At 42.7% G+C, this 24,471-nt stretch overlaps 1 protein-coding gene across 2 annotated transcripts in view; it reads left to right on the plus strand.

Moving 5' to 3' along the window:
- The window catches only part of TAF3 (TATA-box binding protein associated factor 3), a 176,328-nt gene extending 163,749 nt beyond the window's left edge, over window positions 1–12,579 (plus strand). For both annotated transcript variants that reach the window (XM_084809078.1, XM_084809079.1), the window contains exons 5-7: window positions 4,700–4,958; window positions 8,697–8,803; window positions 10,150–12,579. In XM_084809078.1, the coding sequence (XP_084665204.1) occupies window positions 4,700–4,958; window positions 8,697–8,803; window positions 10,150–10,264 (481 nt within the window). In that variant the 3' untranslated portion in view covers window positions 10,265–12,579. The remainder of the gene's footprint in view (window positions 1–4,699; window positions 4,959–8,696; window positions 8,804–10,149) is intronic.
- Window positions 12,580–24,471: the final 11,892 nt, after the last annotated feature.

The following is a 24,471-nucleotide window of genomic DNA, read 5'->3' on the forward strand; positions in this document are numbered from 1 at the left end:
ATTGAAAGCTTGCAGTGGAGACACATTACATCCACACTCAAATATACAACTGGTTGCACAACTGAGTATGGATGTTGTCTATCTGCAGTGCATTGCTTTCAATGGAATGTGTACTTGGATGCATATTGGAAGCAATGCAATGCATGTAGCTAGTATGCGCACTCAGATGCACATCACATGCCTGTTTTACATTGGCACAAGCAGCAAAACTTTTGTCACAGGTCCACACTTGTCTGTTATTTGTTGATCACCACTTCGCATTATCAGTTTTGTAAGACATTGCTCATGATGATGCATACTAAGTATTTTGAACTTCTGTAATGTTTTCCTTGAACCAGTAATTAAATCTAAGTTGGGCCTCTACCGTTTTGACATACATATTTAGATCTTTCTGGCTGTATGCAAAGCTTTCAGGACATGTTACAATATATTCTTACATCAATTTATCCTATCAGCAGCCCTGTAGATTATGTTAGGCAGAATTAATCACTTGCCCAGGGTCCACCCACCCAGTTGGTTTCATAGATTAATATGAATGAATGTGCAGTTGGGCAGCTTCAGTTATGCACTTGCCCTTCTAATCAATTTTGTTCATATGATTTGAGGTGAGAGGAGAAGGTTGTCTCATAGGCCTATATTTCCCCTTGTTGCCATATTTCCCCAGTATCTAGCAGAGACATAGGCTAAGAGTTGAATTGGGAGCTTTGTAGCTCACACTCTTAACTACAGTATGCCAACTCTCACTGTGCAATACAGAGTACACATGAATAGTGCCACCAAAGTGCTCTGGCAGATCCTTACACCTCCTCTGAGCTGTCTCTTTTAAATCTTCCTCAATGTAAATGGCAGGTAATTTATGTATCTGTCTGCATAATTTACATCCTGCTTTTCCTCTTCACACAGGCACATCATCGCAGTTAACACTGAAGCCTTATCCTTAATCATAAAATAGTTGGGTAGCCTTACTACAGTGACAGTTTAAATGACACCATGGCAAAGGGCTCCTCGCTCTACCTATAGAAAGCATTGTGCATCTATTCCATCTTTCCCTCCGTAACATACTTTTTCTAGCATGGAACAGAAACAAGAAGTGGTGGGAAAACATGGGAGGATTACAATGGAAGATGATATTATCAGGACCCTGCACCAAAATTCCATGAATTAGTTAGAGCCAGGCCTATAGCTTGCCTAAAAATTCTGGGGTGGGGCTGCAAAAAAAGGGGGCAGTTCATCTGGCTCGCAGGCCTTTTAAAGACAAAATTGTACACTGTTTATAATTATTTGAAAAAATAAGGGGGGACAGAGAAAATTGGGGGGGAGCCCCCCCGCCGAGGCCATCCCTGACTACAGACCTGGGCAGAGCAATTGCACAATAAAAGCCTCGTCTGGAAGCATCCAGTATTAACTTGTCTACTGAAGGTGAACAATGAAGGACTCTATGCTTTGGAAGACGCCATGACATTGAGAAAATGGCATGCTTTTTTTGTTGGCATTTTTTGGAGTGCATGACTTTATTCTTCCTCAGAGTAGAATTGCAAAGTGCTTGTGTTTGCTGCAGAGCAGTAAAGTCTTCATGTTTCAATTTGGGGGTGGGGGGAGCACAAAAGGACCTCTACTTTCAATGCTTGATAGCAGCAACACAACTTTAATGGTTTGCTGGCTGCAGGCCTATGGCAGAGGCTTTTAGGACCACTGTACTTTTAACAGCCCAGGAGAATAGCTGCAGTGTGTGCTGTTGAGGGCAATCTTGTCAGCAGGAGCTACTTGTGGCATTAAAGAATCCCTTATCCCCTTTTAATGAAAATATTCCATATATGTTGGTAGGCATTGTTCGATTTACTTCCTCTCAAAAGAAAAGTAGGGCTTTGAGTCATTACCCTTGTCCTTGCTCATGTTGAAAATTGAGTATGGGGTGGTTCCGGTACATCCTCTGCATTATTTATTTATTTTGCCCTTTGTGGAATCCACGCTCAAAGGGAAAAGCTGGTTTGTATCTGAAATGGCAACTTTCACCTGCTTCCATGTCTTCCTTAGGTTCATCCTCTTTCCACTCCCAGGCTAATGTTGCAATATTTGATATACATTTTCCTAATCTGTGAATGAACTTCCCTCACCATCCTGTGTGTTGGGGCATTTTTAAATTCCCCAGTCTGTTATGCTAGAGGTGCATATCCAGCATAATTGTATAAACTTTCAGTTGTGACCTTTTGAAATGCCCTTTGTCTTGCTTGTTACTTTACAGGCTGCTGAGACTGTAAGCCACCATGGGCAGTGGTGTGGATTCCACCACCATCTGCTCAGTTCCCCCCCCAGTTAGATAACTTGTTTACCTGTTGCACTGTAGGAAAGTGTCGCCTATTAATAAAGATTAATTTCATCAATCCCCTACCAAGACAGTGCTTTGCTCCTCGTGTACATTTACCAAAGTGGTGTCCTGCTTCAGACTCCAAAGCCAGCAGCAATTAATATTTGAATGCCGAGTATATTCTGGGTATCAATTATTTCAATTGGAGATGACTGCTTCCATATTCATCCGATGAAAGGGATAGCACAGATCTTGCAAATCCTCTTACATATGACTGTTGAACAATCTGACATAGAACACAATTATTTCTCTGGCCTCTTCTCCCATTTCTTTGCATTTATTTATTTATTTATTTATTTAAAGTTTTATGAGCTGCTTTTCTATCCAAAAGGGATCTCAAAGATATTTTAAAAGGCAATAAAAATTAGCCAAATAAAAAGGAGCAGGGTTTTAATATTCATTAGTTGTAAAGCCTGCCGTTTCCATTTGATGGGGGTTTTGAGGCTGCCACTTCGTTGTTTAATGTACAAGACCAAACCAACAAAACAAAGAGGAATAAAATCAACAGCAAAAAGCAGCAGCCTCCAAAAACAAAACCCCACCAGTCAACCGCTGAGAGATTTTATTATATTCAGCGGTATATAAATGCCACAAATAAATAAATAAACAGAGAAATAAATGTGGAGGACGGCTAACCAATATTGAAAGCCTGTCAAAATGAAAGACTTCACTAAACATCTGAAAATGAATAAGAGAGGGACCAGATAAGCCTCCGAAAGGAGGAGGTCCCATTGTCTGAGTGCTGCAACTGAAAAGGCCCTGTCCCAGGTTCCTACCAATCACACTTCTGATGGTGGGGGGATGTGGAGCAGAGCCTCTCCTGAAGACTGCTACAGGCAGATTCCACCATTCAGTTCTTTCACCAGTTATTTCTAAATCCACTGTCAACAGTACTTGAGGTTGTTTTTTACATAAGAAGCTATAGTTTGGCCATGTACTCGAGGTGATAATGTGAAAGGAGACCTTCTTGTTCAGGGCTGGAGCAATCATGTGAGCCAGTGAACAATTTCCTGGCAAGCAAGATGAGTGAGGGCTGCTGTGTCTAGGACTCCTCAGAGCTAGCATGACTTGTCTCAGTACAGCCATGCTTAAATGCCTGCAAATTCCTTTGCATACACACACATCCAACCCTCAGTTGACTCCAGGATTGCAATTAACCTAAGAACATCACAAGAGCCATGCTGGATCAGACCAAAAGCCTATCTAGTACAGCATTCTGTTCACACAGTAGCCAACCAGATGTCAATGGGGAGCCCACAAGCAGGGCATTTGTGCAAGACCACACACATGCCCAACTCATAATCCCAGCAACTGGCATACAGAGCCATACTGCCCATGACACTGAAGGTAATGTATAACCATCATAACTACTAGCCATTGATATCCTCCATGAATATTCTCCATGACAACACATCTGGGTTTCTTATATTAGACAACTCACCTGAGTTTAAACTTAGTCCAGTTTTGCCATTGAGTAAGCTGTCTAGGGAGAGTGTAGAATCTCCTTCCTTTGAAGCTGTCAAGGAAAGACTGGATGAGCATCTATCTGCAGTACTTTAGGTATGGGGGATTGGACTAAGATGTCTCATACTATGCCTGCAACCACAAACACACATTCCATAAGGGAGCTCCATTGTCTCCATATCCTAGCTATAAATGTCCTCTGCATCTGTTTGGCCACTGTTAGAATCCATTTGCTGGACTAGATGGACCCCTGGCCTGATCCAGCAAGGTGGTTCTTCTGAGCAGTCTGCAATATACGGGCAGCCAGACTGGACAGGAAAGACCAACTACCATAACTGTGGATTCATGGCTGATTCTACTTCCCAGCTTAGCTGCTGATGCAAACTAAGTCCATTCCTGCTCCTCCCTCCGCTTCCCTATGCCCCATCATTATAAATTTGTTATAATAGACTGAATCCATCCACACACAGACTTGTGTAGTTTTTACAACATTCCAGAAAGGGTGATTTTCAGAGTACAACCTCTTCATAGGAACTGCCTTTCAGCAGGGTGGTTTTAGCACTGGTTTCTTGTTTTTGTATAGTTTTAATTGGTATTTTATGTACAGTTTTGATTTCAAGGTTTTATTGCTCACCCTAAACCTATGAGGTGCACAGGTTGAAGTCTATAAATTAATAGATGCCCTTTTTAGCCTGGATATTTGCTTTTCAACACTATATGATCTTACGGCAGAAAAAGCATTCTAGTGGTATCATGAACTATCAGTAAACTATTCTTGTCCTCAGTAAAAATCAGTGTTGTTTATTCCTTGGTTATACTGGGCATCATTTTTGAACAGTGTTATAACGGCTCTTCTTTTTGTCTTGACAGTGTCATCAGCAAAGTGGTATCAACACCAGAGGCTAAACCATCCACTCTACAAGCTCGACCCAAAACACCACCACCTCCACCATCCCCAGCACCAGCCCCTATCCATGTAACCCCTCCTCCTGCTCCAGTAGTTCCTTCCCTGCCTCCGCCTACCATTTCCCCAGCTCTGATTCCACCACCATCTCCTGCAGTGTCGACTATGGGAGGCACCAAACCACCAGTTAGGAGTGTGGTGACAGAGACTGTCAGTAATTACGTGGTACGTAGATTAATCTATTTCAGTGTGAATGTATGTTGATCCCAGTTCTATCTATCTATCTATCTATCTATCTATCTATCTATCTATCTATCTATCTATCTATCATTTCAGTATTGCTTTTTGCCTTTTGTGAATGAAACTTTAAGCATTTCATAGGTTCCTTGAGTGGAAATGTTTTCTGTCAGAAATTACTTGGCTTTTGTGTTTTAGCCAATAGCCCACATGAACTATAGTGTATCTGATTTAGAAGTTGGCATATCTGATTTAGAAGTTATGTTTGGCAATAGTATGATTTTAAACTATTTTTTCTACTATACCAAGATTTCCAGTTCTTTTAATTCATAATAAAATAAAATATCCCTTTATCGGTTGCAGTCAGATCCTCATTTTCCAGCCAAAGATCTCAGATAGTAAAAGTTAAATATTACACACTGAGAACCTGAGGTGCATTGAAGGGGCAGCAGTATTCTTTGCTGTCAACAAAAAAAACAGGTGCAACAAGAATATGTTTCGATTCATTGCAAGTAAAACAAGAAGTTTTCCAGGGTCTGCTGATAAATGTCCCAAACAAATTAGTGAGACTAATGTTTCTGATGCTTACCAAGCACTTTCGCTAATAATCATATTTCAGCTTCATTTCCATCATTTACTGGTAAAAGGCCAACATTCACCATGACAGATTGGTAAAACGCCCCAACTTAACTTAATGATTTATGCATTTTTTCTCCTCTTGTGCTTTACACTTGTCCCTTGGTAAATGACACACTATAACAGAAAAATGTTATAATGAAATTTGGTTATTTACCAGAGACACTTGGCCTTGAAATAACCAGTGAATATCCATATGGTTGACACTTGGCACTGGCTCTCCTAAAAGCTTAAGAATTAGCAACAAATATTAAAAACTTTGACTGGGTTCAGACGATCATGTTAGTAAAAGAAGCCATCATGGCTTCTCCCCCCACCCCCATGTGAAATCAATTCCTGAGAACACAGCTTTGATGTGTTACAAATAAAAGTATATGTTTAACTCTCAGAGCAGTGGAGATATGATTGTATCTAGAGCATGTTAGATGCACTTAGATCCTGTTGAAATCAGTGGGGCTTCCATTATTTATGACTAGCTTTTCACATTGATTTCAGTGGGACCTAAGTGCAACTAACTTGTTCTGGAGCCAACCCATGGCTTAAAAAACAACACAGCAAAAATACGAATGGCTAAGCAATCCATAAAACCAAGTCCAAATACATTATGTTTTTCAGCTCTCACAATTTCCACCTCTGTATCTCAAGATTTTACTATTTATTTAAAGTATTTATCGCTTTTCTGTCCACTAGGGCACTCAAAGCGATGTACAGCAAAATCCAATAAAATCACAACAACATAAAAACAGAACACTCTTTCTTTAAAAAACAGAACAAGCACAATTTTAAAAGTCAGAGGCCTGGTGAAACCATACAGCTTTTACTATCTGCCTAAAATTCAACAGGGATGATTTTAGCATACACCCCTAAGCACCATATAAACCTATCACACAATATCTGGCCCAAAGTATAACTAATCTCAAAATAAGCTCAGCAAAGAGTGATTCAGAGAAGGAAATAGAAGGAGGGAGGCCGAAAGAGAAAGGAAGTCTCCTCCCCATGAACAGCTGAACCACGGCAGGAGTGTTTGATCTGCTTATAGCCAAACAGGAAGTTTTGAGGTGGGGATTTAGCTCCTGTTCAAATCTTGATCACAAACCACCATCTTGATCAGATAAGAATTTAGTGAAGTACACTTGACTCGTGGGTCCCAGTTTTGATATTGGAGTCCTCTCAATCTGTGATGCAGAAAATAAAACTTTGTCAATTGCTTATAAAGATTTGGATACACCCTCGGCTAGAAAGGCCCATTCTGCCTGGTGTTTCCATAACACACCTGGCTAGGCAGGTTAGACTCCTGTAGGCAGTGTCATTTTGTACCTGCAGTTTTATGCTTATGAGTGTATGAGGTTTGCCTAGTTGGCAACCCTGCTGTGAAATTTTTGTGTGTGATCGACTGGTCTTATTCAGGAGCAAACTTTTTACCTTCAAGAGAAATCATTTTAGGTATTCATTCCATAAAGCCAAAGTCCCCCAAAATCTACTGGTAGATGTAAGCCCATTCCTTTGCCTTACGCTGGCCAGCCCCATCATTTTGTCAGAGCAACAGGAGATTCTGTGTCATCTTTGTTGTTAACTATATTAAATGAGGGAGCATAGCTCATGCTTTGTTTACCAAAGATTTGCTCCTGCTAATACTTGCTTGATAAATTTTTTTTGGTTAATACTTGTTTGATAAATCATTCTGTAAATTTATCCTGGAAATGTAACCTTTTATTTAGATTTTCTTTAGTCCTCCATTCTGCAAAACACTTTTTGTTTTGTGTTGTTGTTTAAAAAAAAAAAAAAAACCTCTAAAAATGAATGGCATAAGATTTGGAAAGCTCCTTGTTACATCTACATATGCTATAAAAATTACTAGAAATAATCAGCTACTGGCACAAGCCTGAACTGATAAGCTGCAGTGTATGTCATGAAAAAAATATTATTACTGTTTTAATTATAATTAACATTATTATTTATTATATCTTGAGCATGTACCATAATGAATGGAAGAGGCAGATTCTACCAGTCTGTTGCTTGGTACTGTAACCCTTCTACTCCCCTTCTCTCTCTCTCTCTCTCTCTCTCTTTTCATTTACCCTTCAGTAAATGTAGCTGTGACATAAATGTCAAAGGCAATGGAAAGTTACTGAGTAACCATTTTTATACCCTTGATCTTATCAGTTAGTTGGGTTGGAAGAGTTTGGCTAATAAGTAATAACATAGCAATACATGCACCCTGCACTGTATATATTAGATGCATGCCATCAAGATTGTCTTCTGCAAGGGAGGGTGGGTGGCTGCTCTTTGCCCCTGCACAGAGGCAGCATAGAATGAAAGCAATGTCTTAGTGCCCTCACCAGCATGAGTCCCTGTTCGTGTAGCACTTGACATCTGAAATAAATGAACGCACTTTTTTTCTTAAGCCAATTTGACCACAGCGATATAGGGATGGTGATCTTGCATGCGTCAAGTAGCACCACTTCCTGACTTACAGAAGCTCCACCATCCAGACCTTCTCTTTCACGTGTGTGTGGAGTCAGTGGAACGCCCACTGCATTCCATCCCATTTATGACTTAGCTTGTTGTGTGCTGGGCTGGCGTCTATTCTGAGATAAACTTTATGTCCCAAGTTTCTGCAGTTTAGCTGTTAAACAAGAAAAGCGTCCCCAAAAAACAGACTTTTCTAATAATCATATCTTGGGCTTTGGACTAAGTGTGTGTGCCACATTTCAGATGCCTGGGTGATGTGGCAGTTCCTTAGCTATTTGGGGGTATATCTTGATATTTGTGTGTTTCTTCCTTGAAAGCAAGAGACTCAGATTTTCTGGTATTGGGGATATCTACCTATGTACCATATTTCATCTTCCTAACTCGTGCGGAAATGTGTATCTATTTTTATGTAGGAAGAGCTTATAGGGAAGAGAAGTAGGTGCGTGTGTGTGTATGTTTATATTGTATCTACGCAAACAGTGTAGTGGCATGTAACCTTCTCTCCAGAAATACTTGGATGGCTAAATAGCTTTGGGGACTAATCAGGAAGTAATCACTGCATCATGTGCTTCTTCTGACTATCAAAATAATCAGGTTCTCCCTGCTTCTTTATCCCAGATCCGAGATGAATGGGGGAACAAGATCTGGATCTGCCCTGGCTGTGAGAAGCCAGATGATGGCAGCCCGATGATTGGTTGTGACGACTGTGACGATTGGTATCACTGGTAAGTAGTTCAAATCCCCTATGTCACAAGTCAAGTTGTAGAACAATTGCCACTTTGAAATACTCTCTCTTTTCCAATTTTTCGTCACTCATGTGAAGCAGGCACTGTTTTGACCTACTGAAGTTTATGAATTCAGCCATTTCTGAGACAACTGAGGTTGTTGACAGTGTGATGGTTCCACGATCCCAGTCAGCCTGAGGCATTCGGCAATGGCGTTAAACAGACCAGCTTCTTACTAGTGGCAGAGTCTAGTGATGTGTTCTGTCTATTCACACTGTCCCAGTACTGAGCTCATTTTGCAAGGCGCTGACATGGTTGAGATACAGCGCTCTCTTAATGTCATATTCCTTTACTTAAGTAAATCCTAAAAGGATTTTTGAGCTACAGAGTGGACCTGTTCCACAATTTGAATGACATGCTCAATTAACTGCTATGTTTTTAACCATCCTACATATTTACACTTTTAACTCACCATAAAGGGTACAAAAAATCTAAAACTTTTTTTCACTAAAGTGTGTCATTTCCTGAGGATCACATTCTCTGATGTGTGTGTGCATTTTAAAGTATTTCACTAAAAGAGCAGGCAGGGCTAGTTGAGCCCCAGTTAAAGTGAATGGGAAATGCAACACTGCATGCCCAAGGAACTGGGGGTCTAAATAACAAAACGGCAGAGATGGACTCAAAAGGTGCTAAAGGAAAATATATTATTTATTTGCAGACAAACTCCAATTTCTTATTATGCCTAACATGTTTTGAGTATAACAGAATCTTTATCAGATGCAGCTAAAAACAATTCAGAAAATGTAATTCAGACCATTTTAACATACTCCAGTTATATGTACTGACACCATGACATTTAAGAACATCTGTTGTAAGAGTGCCTGTGAGAACCTCACAAGCAGTACCTCCTTTGCAGTACCTTCTTTTATTCATACCCCCAGAAGGTTTTGAAAAGAAAGAAAATATACATGACTAAGATATCAGGGGTTTCTGAAACCCCACAGAAATTAACCCAGATGCCATCCCTCTACATTCATACCCTTCACTATAAACAATACTCCATAAAGTAATATGCTTTTAAAAAAAATGAATTGGAGTCATTGCCAAATATAACTTGTTCTTTTTTACCTGTGATCTAATTGGAGCCTTATCTGACCCCAGTATCAGGTTAGTGAAATGGTTTTTTTCCCCAACTGTAAGAGAGTTAAATCTCCAGTAAAAGCTTCTGTCGATTATTCACACAGAGCAAAGCTTGCAGCCCTAGTTAAATATGACAGCAGGTGCTTCACTTGTCAGGAATCCTCATCCACTTTCTTGCATTTGTCTGTGTGTTTTCAAACGCGTAGGCCTTGCGTCGGAATTACAGCTGCTCCCCCAGAAGAAATGCAGTGGTTCTGCTCCAGGTGTGCCAGCAAAAAGAAAGATAAAAAACACAAGAAATGGAAGCACAAAGCACACTGAAGTCATCGCGGAGATTTGTCGGACTGTTGCTTCAGCACTCCTGCCCTGACTTCTTTTGTGGAGGGATTCATCCAGGCTTCTGCCGCCTCATCCATTGCCATCAAGTTTTGAGGATTATGATTCTTGAGAAAATCAGGAACAAACGCACATGCTGTCCACCTGAGCTCCCCCCCCCCCTTTCACCCCTTTATCAAACGGTGTCAGCCTTGATCAAGAATGGTCTGCCATGGACTCACCAACCGAAGAGCAGTGAACTGAGAAATCTATAGCTAAAGGAGGTGGCTGCTGTGTTAGTCGACAACAGCAGGGACACTTATAAATATTGCTGCCTTCTCCCAGTGGCTTTTCCCTCTTCTGATTCTCTGATTTGAGAAACTGGGGAGACTCACAAATGGAAGCAGCAGTCCTTTGGGAGCCTCCCGAGTGATTTCCGTAGCTCTCGGCTTCCTCTCTTGCATAGCCAGATAATCATAAATGACATGGGGTGGGACAAGTGGCTGGTAAATATTTTTCTGATAAGAATATATGAAGCTTTTCCTCCTGCTCTCTTTCTCCCCCCCCCCCATTTTTAGGACCTAACATAAATAAACATGCTTTAGCTTTTTGTGAAATAACTTCTATTTTTCTTAAGGGAAGGAAAAAGTTTTTATTGTGGGCATTTTTCTTTTGTGTGTGTGTGTTTTTCTTTTGCCTGCAATATACAAGACAGACTTTCCTCCCCTTCCCCACCCCTCACCCATGTGAATTTAGTCTGTTGTTGCTTGTACATTTCACTGATGTATCCAAGCACTTCACATAAATAGATTTTTACTCAAGTTGCTGTCTACAAGGTAGCATTGGTTATTTTCAAAGTTTGGAACAGGATTGTTATTTTTAATGTACAGCCTGATTAACATTTCCTAGAGTTGTGTGAGATTCTCTGACTTTCTGGGAGGTGGGGGGTGGGCAGGGTAGGAAATTAGAAAATACACCGTGTCTTCAGTGCTGCTTTTCTCAAGCTACGTTTTAAAGATGTAGGTTAATTCTTTCAAGTTATTCCTGTACCAAAAGGTATTTGCCAATGTGAAAATGCCAGGAAAGGCTGAATCACACCTTCTTTCAACTTTGAATTAGGGTACAAAAGGTTTAAATGGAAGAATACATATACGGTGGTGATAATTGTGCAGAGCGCATCTGTGCATTTCAGTGACTAGGTTTCCTCTCAATGTCCACAGAGGCAGTGCTCAGGAAAGGATTGGGCCCTTGCTTCCATGGATATTGATGGGAAACATGGTCCCTTAAATGCCTGTGCACCATTTGCAATAGAAAGTGCCATGCAAGAGCTTCATCGCTTAAGTTCGAATATTTTCTGTACTAAAGTTTCAAAAAGTAAGGTGTGAAAGAACTAACTAGTACATGTGGAAGAAGATTTAGGATACAGAAGAAACTGGTTCAACTGAGAACGTGGGAGTGTCCTCACTTCCCTTTCATGGGTCTCAGGAAGGCCTGCCAGCCATCTGACAGGTCAGTCTTCCACTCCAGTAGACCAGTGGTAACCTCTTCTTCAGAGGCAGTGTCTTAACTGTGTCCCTGGGACCTGGTGGGGTCTGCCCACTGCTTCACTGAACCTCCCAGCTCTCTATGCATGCCAGCAATAAACCCCCCCCCCATTAAAAAAAAGAAGCAGTGGGCAACTTCTGCCAACTGGCTGCCCACATCTCTGCAATGCCAGGAGGCTGTCCAGTTTCTCTCTAACCTGGAAGCGGAATACTGCACGTTCTTCAGGGTCCACTGGGGAGAGGGTCTGAAACACACATCTTTCTGAATTGCATGTGTTGTTACACATGTTTGGAGAACTTAAGAGTGATTTGCAAGTTCTGCACCCGTCCCATTAAAACATCGGCACACGCCACTTCAAATCACATCAACCAGTATTCTGTACATAAAATCCAAACGCCAGAAAGTACATTAGCTGTACAAAAACAGAGAAGGTTGCCAAACCTAATACAACCAAAAATAATTTTAAACTGGAATTGCCCTCTTTTTTCCAGTTGCTGTAGGTCTGTCATCAGTCTGACTGTGCTCATGCTTGTTTAAGTCAGCATGGGAACCACACTTTTCTTATCTTTGAACTGTCATTGTGTTGTGAATCCTTTACATCAGTGCTGCATTTTTTAGAAGACAAATACAAGATGTTCATGAGATGTACATTATCCATATCCCTTGTCAGAGAACAAGAAAAGTGCAGTTGCTATAAGATCTGTAAACATTGCTGGATAAACGTTTTACTGCATTTCTTGAAGAGGTAAATAAACTGTTGTATAAACATGAATCTTACATCCTGCATTACATTTAAGGAAGTATGAGATGGATTGTTAAACTTACTGCTTTGCTTTTTTCTAAGGAACGGGCAGATCTCCCACTTTTACTGGCAAACTGCACGCGCGCGCACACACGATCACGCACTCCTTGTCGAACAGTGACGCTTGCTACAAAAAGTGGATAGAATCCTGGCCAGTATAACAGCATTGGTCCTTAGGAGCAAGACACAAAGTTTGCCTCCACAAAAGGAAGGGAAGCTTTGGATACAATCCAAAGGGAAATTTCAGTTATAAAAAAAGTGCAGGGAGGTCAAACTCAAATGGGTACAAAGGCCAGATTTCTTCCTGCGCTAGATGCACAAGGGCTACAGCTACATGTCTGCACCAAAACAAAAAAAAAAGCCCACACCAAACTCCATCACCCAGTTCAGGAGGAACTGTATCTTTGCATGCAGAAGCTCCCAGGTTCAATACCCAACATCTCTTGGTAGGGCTAGGAAGGAATCTTGCCTGAGCTGCTGCCGGTTGTAAGGCAGCGTCCTGTGTCCCTAATTAGACACAAATACTGGGTGCTATTGTGGTAGTGTTGGAGAATGTATTTGTACTTTAACATGTATAGCATGAATATGACACTAAAAAGTATTAGGGCTACACGCAATACCTTGCTGTGTCCTGGGGACCCCTCAACATTTCTCCTCTTCCATTCCTTGTCTGTAAATGGTGGCCAGTCATAAATTGCACCCTCCACTTCACTGCTTCACACAACGTTGCCATTCCATGGCATTCTCCTTGATGTACCTGGGGCCAGCTCCGTGTTTGAAGACAAGCTCAGTAAAGCGCTCTACCCTCTGATGGACCCCTTCTCTGTGGCTGGGCCCTGGCAGCAATCGGAGCTGGGTGCCCAGGAGCCATCAATTACATTCCCGACAATGCCCAGAAGCCTTGTAGGAAATTTAAATGGCAGCTGCCAGATACAGCTACTTGGTGTTGATCAGTGCTCTGTAGAGAAAAAAGAGGGTCCCCAGGGCACCTACCAGTGGTGGGCCCTGGCAACTGTCCTGGGTGCCATGTGTAAAAACTGGGCCTGTACTTGCCAGAATCCTTGATATCTGTGTTTCTAATTTGGAAGCAATGTGGGTGGAGAGGCTGAAGAAGTAGTAGCCACTGGTACCCTGAAAACGTGACATTAAACCTTCAGGGCTAGGACAAGTTGCACTGGAGACCCCATAAAGGACCTGATACCCACATTTGACACTCCTTTGTAGCAGATACATATTTTCTATATGCAAGTCCCTACCCCCAGTCTGAAGTGGTACTGGTATAAGTTGATTATCTAAAGGAGCCTCTAGGCCCTGGCCCTCCATCTCTGTCCCTGATCTGGTAGTGTAATGACCAACACCATTATTGGCCTGAAGGCCACCACCAGAACTCTTCTTTACAATGAGCTGTTTTAGAAAAAAAACGGGAATCCATCTCCTTCTGGGGGAAGGCTTTGTGTTTTCTGGTCTTTCCTAATCCATACATGCAGAGTTCAAGATCTCAAATGTTTTCACTCCTAGGGAGAGCACCCCACCCCTTGATCATTTGGGTTGCCCTTTCTCCAGCACCTTTTCCAGCTTCACAATACTTGATGTCCTGCATGGGGACAGACACCCCTGTGCCTACCAAGCAGATGAAATGGTGCAAAGCAAGCATATAACTGCACTTGATTTAAACAACTGGATTCCTGAATTTGGCTTTTCTGGGCACAGCTGGGAGTGTACTCCACTAGGTTTCATGAACCCCAACAGCCTGACCACATAAGGAGCTGTACATATAGTCATAGGCAACCACAGAGAGCTGCCAACCCAGTTCCCTGTAAGTGTTTGCTAAGTGCTTAAAATGCTACCGGCTTTAACAGACTGGTTAAGGGAAATCCTGAAAGAAGAATAACCTAAGGCACATTGAGGAAGAACAAAAAAAGAATTAAGCAATCTTGTCCTATGAAGTCGCCTTATACTGACACAGATCACTGGTACATCTATCCCAGTGCTGTCAGTAGTGAAGGTGACTTTCCAGTGTCTTGGACAGAGATTTTCCCATGACTGCTTCCTGTGATCCTTCTTGGCTGATGATACTGGGGATCTTATCCCTGCAAAGCTGGCGTGCTCTCATTAGACTTTTGGCCCTTCCTCCACCTTAAAGGCACCCTTCTTTTCCCCCTGGGACTTTTATGGCTGGTCATAGTTCTCCAACCACAGATACTGAGGCCACTCCCAGTAAGTGTTGAACTGGCCCCTTGGGGTGGCCCATAATTTGTTTATTTTATTGGTTCAAAATATTTGCAAGCTGCTTTTTAGAGCCAAGCTCTCACAAAGCAGTGCACACAAGAAGAATGATACAATATTTATTTCAATTATTTGTATGCATGCCTTTCAGGATAGAAATCCCATCAAGGCAGCTTACAGGCAACATCAAAGTATATTAATAAATGCATGATACAATTAATATATTAAAACATCATCAGGATCTTTTCCACAGGACAGCTGGTGTTAAATGTTCCTGTGGGGGAAAGAGAGAATTCAGCTGGAACAGAGTTCATACCTAGCCTGCCTTGCTCTCTCTCCCTGTACAAGATAAATTAGGTGCATCAGACTGGTGTACAGTTGTACAGTTACGATGAGTGTACAGGTACAATGAGAAAACTTTTGTGAATCACACAAGCCATTTACACTCTTAAGGAAAGGCCATAGTGAAGAAACACGTTATCAGGGTGCTCCTATATGCTTGTACTGAAGGGGATAAGCAATATGTAAGCCAGAAGACAGTTCTGTAACTAGGAACACCACCAAGAAGGCCTGTTTCTCATGCTCACCAAACTAACCGATTTTACCAGCAGGCACACAAGCAGGACTTCTGAAGCAGATCTCTGTGTAAGGGAAGGACCATTTGGATAAAGGAAGTTAAGATAAACTGGTCTCAAACAGTTTAGGGCTTTGAAGGTTAACACCAGCATTTTGATCTGGGCTGAGAAATGTACCGGTAACCAATGCAACTGGTGCAAAAATAGTGTTATATGTTCAGACTTTCTGGCTCCCATTAGCATCAGTGCACATGCTTTTCATATACGTATAAGATCCCAAGTTCAGTCCCTGACATCTCTAGATAAAGAATCATAGGTTGCAGGGTTCTCTTCACCTAAGAGAGCTGGTAATAGTTGAAGAAAGTACTGGATTAGATAAGCCAATGATCTGAGTTGATGTAAGGCACTTCAATACTGTGCAATTAATATGCATGTGTGAACATATCCTCAGTCTTCTCTGAGTTAAACGTAACTCCACCCTTTTCTCATATAACCTGTAACACTTGGGGGGGGGGGTGAGGGTGGAAATGGCCATGTGAATCCACCATGACTACATGGTCCTTTTTAATACTTCCAAAGCATTTGGTTGATTTTTACCCAACGCTAAAATGAGCATAACTTTTTCTTGAGCAGAGCTAACTGTCCTTCCCTTGACAGATTGGGAAGAGCATCTTAAGGGCATCCCTAACGAGGTTAGAGTTTAATTTTGAAATCCTCAGTGTACTGAGAACATTATTCATTTTGTCCTTGAATGTGGCACCTTTTGTAATATTGTAATAAGGTATATCCTTCTTTTGTTGGATTCTGGTGAAGGGAAGACTTCACTTGCAAAACTGTGTTTTCTACTGAGTGATGTTAGTAAATATGTAACACACAGAATGGCCAAATTCCTTGCACTATGACTGTAGTTCCGTTCAAGGGCTAGAATCATAAAAACATAGAATCATAGAACAGTAGGGCTGGAAGGGGCATATAAAACCATCAAGTCCAACCCCCTGCTCAATGCAGGAATCCAAGTCAAAGCATCCCTGGCAGATGGCCATTCAGCCTCATCTTGAATGCCTTCAGTGTGGGAGAGCCCAACACCTCCCTAGGTAATTGGTTCCATTGTCATATTGCTCTAACAGTCAGGACGTTTTTCCTGAAGTTCAGCTGGAATCTGGCTTCCTGTAACTTGAGCCCATTATTCCATGTCCTGCACTCTGGGATGATCCTGGCCTTCCTCTCTGTGCCAACTTTTCAGGTACTCGAAGGGTGCTATCCTATCTCCCCTTAGTCTTCTCAAGGCTAAACATGCCGAGTTCTTTCAGTCTCTCCTCACAGGGCTTTGTTTCCAGTCCCCTGATCATCTTCATTTCCCTCCTCTGAACTGACATCAGCACTGACATAATCTTAATTGTTTTTGCCATTTTTTTTATAAGGAAAAAAGAAAAGGGAGAGAGAGAAGGCATAAGTGGGCTGTAGTAGAGGAAATGATAGTTTTAGGATAAGCTAAGCCCAAGTCTCCCCTTCATGGATCACTGCCTTGTTGTGGCGAAGGGGCTTGCGTAACTCAATGAAGCCATAAGCTATGCCGTGCAGGGCCACCCAAGACGGACGGGTCATGGCAGAGAGTTCTGACAAAATGTGGTCCACTGGAGAAGGAAATGGCAACCCACTCCAGTATTCTTGCTAAGAAAACCCCATGGAACATATCACAAGGCTAAAAGATATGACGCCGGAAGATGAGCCCCTCAGGTCAGAAGGTGTCCAATATACTACTGGGGAAAAGCAGAGGGAATTTCCAAGTAGCGCCAGAAAGAGTGAAGCGGCTGGGCCAAAGCCAAAAGGACACTCAGTTGTGGATGTGTCTGGTGGTGAAAAGAAAATCCGATGCTGTAAAGAACAATATTGTTTAGGAACCTGGAATGTAAGATCAATGAATCAAGGTAAGCTGGAGGTGGTCAAACATGAGATGGCAAGATTGAACATCGACATCTTGGGAATCAGCGAACTAAAATGGACAGGCATGGGCAAATTTAATTCAGGTCACCATCATATCTACTATTGTGGGCAAGAATCCCTTAGAAGAAATGGAGTAGCACTCATAGTCAACAAAAGGGTGGGAAAAGCAGTACTGGGGTACAATCTTTAAAATGATAGAATGATCTCAGTACGAATCCAAGGCAAACCATTCAACATCACAGTAATTCAAGTCTATGCCCCAACCACTGAGGCCGAAGAAGCTGAGGTTGATCGGTTCTATGAAGACCTACAACACCTTCTAGAACTAACACCAAAAAAAGATGTCCTCTTCATCATAGGGGATTGGAATGCTAAAGAAGGAAGTCAAGAAATCACCGGGATAACAGGCAGGCATGGCCTTGGTGTACAAAATGAAGCAAGACAAAAGCTAATCGAGTTTTGCCAAGAGAACACGCTGATCATAGCAAACACTCTTTTCCAACAGCACAAGAGGCGACTCTACACATGGACATCACCAGATGGTCAATATCGAAATCAGATTGATTATGTCCTTTGCAGCCAAAGATGGAGAAGCTCTATACAGTCAGTAAAAACAAGACCTGGAGCTGACTGTGGCTCAGATCATGAGCTGCTTCTTGCAAAATTTCAGCTTAAATTGAAGAACGTAGGGAAAACCACTAAACCATTCAGGTATGACCTAAATCATATCCCTTATGAATATACAGTGGAGGTGAGGAATAGATTTCAGGGATTAGACCTGATAGAGTGGCTGAGGAACTATGCACAGAGGTCCGTAACATTGTTCAGGAGGCAGCAATGAAATCCATCCCAAAGAAAAAGAAGTGCAAGAAAGCCAAGTGGCTGTCTGTTGAGGCTTTACAAGTAACTGAGGAAAGAAGGGAAGCAAAAAGCAAGGGAGAAAGGGGAAGATATATCCAACTGAATGCAGAGTTCCAGAGAATAGCAAGGAGAGACAAGAAGGCCTTCTTAAATGAACAATGCAAAGAAATCGAGGAAAACAACAGAATGGGAAAGACTAGAGATCTTTTCAAGAAAATCGGAGATCTCAAGGGAACATCTTGTGCAAAGACGGGCATGATAAAGGACAAAGAAGGCAGGGACCTAACAGAAGCAGATGAGATTAAGAAGAGGTGGCAAGAATACACAGAAGAACTATACAGGAAAGATCTTAATGTCCCTGATAGCCATGATAGTGCGGTCACTGAACTTGAGCCAGACATCCTAGAGAGTGAAGTCAAGTGGGCCTTAGGAAGCATTACTAACAACAAAGCTAGCGGAGATGACAGTCTTCCAGCTGAGCTATTTAAAATCCTAAAAGATGATGCTGTTAAAGTGCTGCATTCAATATGCCAACAAATTTGGAACACTCAACAATGGCCGCAAGACTGGAAAAGGTCAGTTTACATTCCAATTCCAAAGAAGGGCAACGCCAAAGAGTGCTCAAACTACCGCACAATTGCACTCATTTCACATGCCAGCAAGGTGATGCTCATAATCCTACAAGCTAGGCTTCAGCAGTATGTGAACCGAGAACTACCGGAAGTACAAGCTGGGTTTCGAAGAGGCAGAGGAACTAGAGATCAAATTGCCAACATTCGTTGCATCATGGAGAAAGCAAGAGAATTCCAGAAAAATGTCTATTTCTGCTTCATTGACTATGCTAAAGCCTTTGATTGTGTGGATTACAACAAACTGTGGCAAATTCTTAAAGAGATGGGAGTACCAGACCACCTTACCTGTCTCCTGAGAAACATGTACGAGGGTCAAGAAGCAACAGTAAGAACTAGACATGGAACAACCGATTGGTTCAAAATTGGGAAAGGAGTACGACAAGGCTGCATATTGTCACCCTGCTTATTTAACTTATATGCAGAGTACATCATGAGAAATGCCGGGTTGGATGAATCAGAGGTCGGAATTAAGATTGCTGGGAGAATTATCAACAACCTCAGATAAGCAGACGATACCACCCTAATGGCAGAAAGTAAAGAGGATCTCAAGAGCCTCTTGTTGAGGGTGAAAGAGGAGAGTGCAAAAGCTGGTTTGAAACTCAACATTAAAAAAACTAAGATCATGGCATCTGGCCCCATCACTTCCTGGCATATAGAAGGGGAAGAAATGGAAGCAGTGACAGATTTTACTTTCTTGGGCTCCAAGATCACCACAGACGGTGACTGTAGCCATGAAATTAAAAGACGCTTGCTCTTTGGGAGGAAAGCAATGGCAAACCTAGACAGCATAGTTAGAAGCAGAGACATCACCTTGCCGACAAAGGTCCGTCTAATCAAAGCTATGGTTTTCCCAGTAGTAATGTATGGCTGTGAGAGCTGGACTATAAGGAAGGCTGAGCGCCCAAGAATTGATGCTTTCGAACTGTGGTGCTGGAGAAGACTCTTACGAGTCCCCTGGGCTGCAAGGAGGTCCAATCAGTCCATCCTAAAGGAAATCAACCCTGAGTGCTCATTGGAAGGACAGATCCTGAAGCTGAAGCTCCAATATTTTGGCCACCTAATGTGAAGAGAAAACTCTCTGGAAAAGACCCTGATGCTGGGAAAGACTGAAGGCAAAAGGAGAAGGGGACGGCAGAGGATGAGATGGCTAGATAGCATCACCGATGCAATGAATATGAACTTGAGCACGCTCCGGGAGAGAGCGCAGGACAGGAGGGCCTGGCGTGCTGTGGTCCATGGGGTCACGAAGAGTCGGACACAACTGAACGACTGAACAACAACAAAGCCCAAGTCTCCAAAAATCCATCAATGAGTAAAAATGATTTTAAAACAGAATGATCCTTTAACACACATCTCTGAGAAGAACCTCAAGAACTGGAAACCCAGTAACATAAATTGACCACTTAGCAAAACAGATCTTCATCCACACAGGACAGGGCATCTAGGATACCAGGCTCTTAGTAAGGTGGGGTTGTTTACCTCAAAGTAGGGTGTCTAACATAGTGGCATGTGGGGCCTTCTCATACGTATCTAAGAGAATAGGGCAGTGGTGCAGTTAGGTAGTTTTAGACCCTGGACAGCCAAGTGTATTACCTCAGTTGTGAAGCATTTGTCTTCGCCCCACAACCATGAACATTCCAGCTAACATATTTCTGTGCCCCACAGCCACTATTCCATTATTATATTCCTGAGATTTTAGGACATCATCATCAACAACATAACTGTTTGCCAACCCTGCTTAAAGAAAAAATAAAATGCTCTGAGCATGTGCAGTTTTGCATTTGAAACTCACTTCAATCATAGCAAGAACAGAGTGGAGTTTGTCTCTGCTGACCTCATTGTCTGCCACTGTCTGGGTAGTCATTTGCAGGAGGGGCTGGGCTGTAGGGGTGCCTGGAACTTGGGCCCCAAGATCCAGCCTTACCATGTCTTAAGACAGGGGTGGACAACTTTGGGAGGTCTGAGGCCAGCTGAGAACCAGGTCACAGGAAGGCCTATTCCTACTAAAGAATAAACTGGACTATATGGTCTCCCAAGGAACAACCAGCCAGTGCAAGAAAGCAGATAATAAGGCCTGATCAGTTGCTGACAGATCTATATAAGGAAGTTAAGAGCTTCTCTACATTAAGCAAAACCCCCACATCCTTACTGGGGCTTTCTGCTTTCAGTTTCTTTGCAGGATTACAATGGGCTCCTTTACTTGGTGGGCATGTGGTATGAATCAAAGAAAGTCCTTCCTCTGCAAGTTCTATATGTTTCTGTGTGTTTCAGTTAACAGCCACTAGATGGTGCTGTCATTACAGCCCATTATAGCACTACGCCGTCTTTTCACACAGCTGATAGATAAGAATAATGTCCCTTTTCGCATTATCTCCGATCTTTCTGAAAGCCGAATAAACAGGGAAAAATGCAGGAGATGTCCTGAAGGTTGACAACCTCTTGTAAAGGACCTGCTAACTTCCATGAGTGACCAATCATGAACGTGCAATAAATCGCTTGTGTAGGGAAGTTCTAAAGCAGTTCTAAATGCAAGCACTAGGGGGCAATAGGACAAATTAAACCATGCCCAGTGAGGGCAGAACACCTGCTCCTAATCTTCACGTATTGGCCCCAAAGTGGGAATAGACCCTACCTATATACAACTGTAATGTGTGTGAGGCCTGTAAATGTGATCAGGAGTCTGGTGGTTTCCTGCTCATGCAGATAGGCCCTACACATGGCTAGCTGTACATGCACAGTGCACATTCTTACTACTGGCCCAATGCACAAAAGACAAGGTTGGGGCTAGTGGCTGCATACAGGCTGGATGCAAGGCCAGCTGGTACAATCCTCCCCCTGTCCCACGCTGCATGCATACACTGAATGCATGGATGAATGGGGATAAGGTGAGAAGAAGGCTAAAGTCATAGAATCATAGAATAGTAGGGTTGGAAGGGGCCTAAAAGACCATCGAGTCCAACCCCCTGCTCAGTACAGGAATCCAAGTCGGATGGCTGTCCAACCTCGTCTTGAATGGCTCCAGTGTGGGAGAGCCCACCAACTCCCTAGGGAATTGGTTCCATGCTTGTATTGCTCTAACAGTCAGGAAGTTTTTTCCTGATGTTCAGCCAGAATCTGGCTTCCTGTAACTTGAGCCCATTATTCCGTGCCCTGCATTCTGAGATGATGGAGAAGAGATCCTGTCCTTCCTCCCTGTGACAACCTTTCAGGTACTTGAAGAGCGCTATCCTATCTCCCCTCAGCCTTCTCAAGGCTAAACATGCCCAGTTCTTTCCATCTCTCCTCATAGGGCTTTGCTTCCAGTCCCCTGATCATCTTTGTTGCCCTCCTCTGAACCCTCTCCAGCTTGTCTGCATCCTTCTTAAAGTGTGGTGCCCAGTACTGGGCACAGTACTCCAGATGAGGCCTAACCAGTGCTGAGTAGAGGGGAACTAGTACTTCCCGGGATTTGGAAGCTATGCTTCTATTAATACAACCCAAAATAGCATTTGCCTTTTTTGCAGCCACATCACATTGTTGGCTCATATTCAGCTTGTCATCTACAACAATTCCAAAATCCTTCTCGCTTGTAGTGTTGTTGAGCCAAGTATTCCCCATCTTGTAACTGTGCATTTGGTTTCTTTTTCCTAGGTGCAGAACTTGGCATTTATCCCTATGAAATTTCATTTTGTTATTTTCTGCCCAGTGCTCCAGGCTATCAAGATCACTTTGAATTTTGTTTCTGTCTTCCAGGGTATTAGCTATCCCGCCCAATTTTGTGTCATCTGCAAATTTGATCAGAATTCCCTGCATCTCCTCCTCCAAGTCATTAATACAAATTTTGAAGAGCACTGGGCCCAGGACTGAGGTACCCCTCTCGCTACTTCTCCCCAGTTTGAGAATATCTCACTGATAAGCACTCTTTGAGTCCGATTCTGTAGCCAACTGTGGATCCACCTGATAGCTGTTTCAACTAGCCCCCTTTGAGCTAATTTGCTCATCAGGATATCATGGGGCACTTTGTCAAAACTTTGCTGAAGTCAAGGTGTATTAGGTCCACAGTATTCCCACAGTCCACAATGGAGGTTACTTGATCGAAAAATGAGATCAGATTCATCTGGCAGGATTTGTTCTTGACAAATCCATGTTGGCTTCAAGTGATCACTGCATTGTTTTCAAGGTGCTTACAGACTGATTGCTTTATGATCTGCTCCAGACTTTTCCCAGGGATTGATGTCAGACTGACTGGTCTGTAGTTCCCAGGTTCCTCCTTTTTATCCTTTTTAAAGATAGGGACAACAATAGCCCTCCTGCAGTCATCTGGCACTTCACCCGTCCTCCATGATTGCTCAAAGAGAATAGACAGTGGTTCTGAGAGTTCTTCTGCCAGTTCCTTTATTACTCTAGGATGCAGTTCATCTGGCCCTGGAGATTTGAACTCATTCAAAGTAATTAGGTCTTCCTTGACCATATGCCTATCAATCTCAAGCTGCAATCCTGCCCCTTCAGCCTGTACTTTGCCTTTGCCGGGGCAGGGGGTCATAGACCCCCTTTCGGGAGAAGACTGAGCCAAAGTAGGAATTGAGCACTTCTGCATTTTCCTTGTCATCTGTTATCATTTTACCATCCTTATTTAATAGTTGAACCAGCATTTCTTTCCTCTGTCTTTTACTATGCACATAGCTGAAGAAAGCCTTTTTGTTGCTTTTAGCATCCCTCGCTAACCTCAGCTCGTTCTCAGCTTTAGCCTTCCTGATGCCATCCCTGCAATTCTGGGCTACCTGCCTGTACTCTTCCTTTGTTACTTGGCCTTGTTTCCACTTCCTATATGTGTCCTTTTTTTTATTTTCAGGTCATCTCTTAGCTTTTTGTGAAGCCACATTGGCTTCTTCTGTTGTCTTTCATCTTTTTTTCTTGTTGGAATAGTTTGTAGTTGTTCCTTTAGAATTTCCTTTAAAAAAAAACTCCCATCCATCTTGCACTCCTTTTCTCATTAGAGTTGCTTGCCATGGGACCTTACTTATCATTGTTCTGAGTTCATTAAAATTGGCTTTCCTAAAATCCAGGGTACACGTTTGGCTACACCTGGCTTTTGCTTTTTTAGAACCAAGAACTCAAGAATAAAATGGTCACTTTCCCCAAGAGTTCCCATAGCTGCTACTTTATCCACTAAGGGAGGAATCCTATGGCTGCCAAGCAGCAGCTAGATGGCCATAGGATATGCTGTTTTCCCGGAGCCAACCTTGGAGCCCATGCTCCAAGGTCGGTTCCCGGAAAACTGACCTCCTCCCACTTCTACACTGCCTTGGGGGCAGTGCTGAACAGCCCCGTCCTCCGTGCTTGCAAGAGGAGCATGGAGGGGCTGGAAAAGGGCATGGCTGGGAGCATTCTGGGGTGGGGAGATCATAGATACCTGTATGACACATCCAATGTGTCATACAGCAGCCTCCTTCCCTGCTCCATCTTCCCACAACGACACAGCCGCAATCAGCTGTCTAGCAGAAAAAGCAGGGCAGGAGAAGCACAGAGGGAACGATACCCTCCATGCTTCTCCTGCCCTGCTTTGGCTAGGTGCTCACCTCCGAGTTCGGAGGTGGCCGCCTATCTAGTTAGGATTGTGCCCTAAGTCATCTCTGTTGGTTAGGACCA

The sequence above is a fragment of the Heloderma suspectum genome, chromosome 7 (assembly GCF_057233095.1).
Source record: "Heloderma suspectum isolate Gila_16-S chromosome 7, 16-S_ref, whole genome shotgun sequence".
Lineage (NCBI taxonomy): Eukaryota > Metazoa > Chordata > Lepidosauria > Squamata > Helodermatidae > Heloderma > Heloderma suspectum.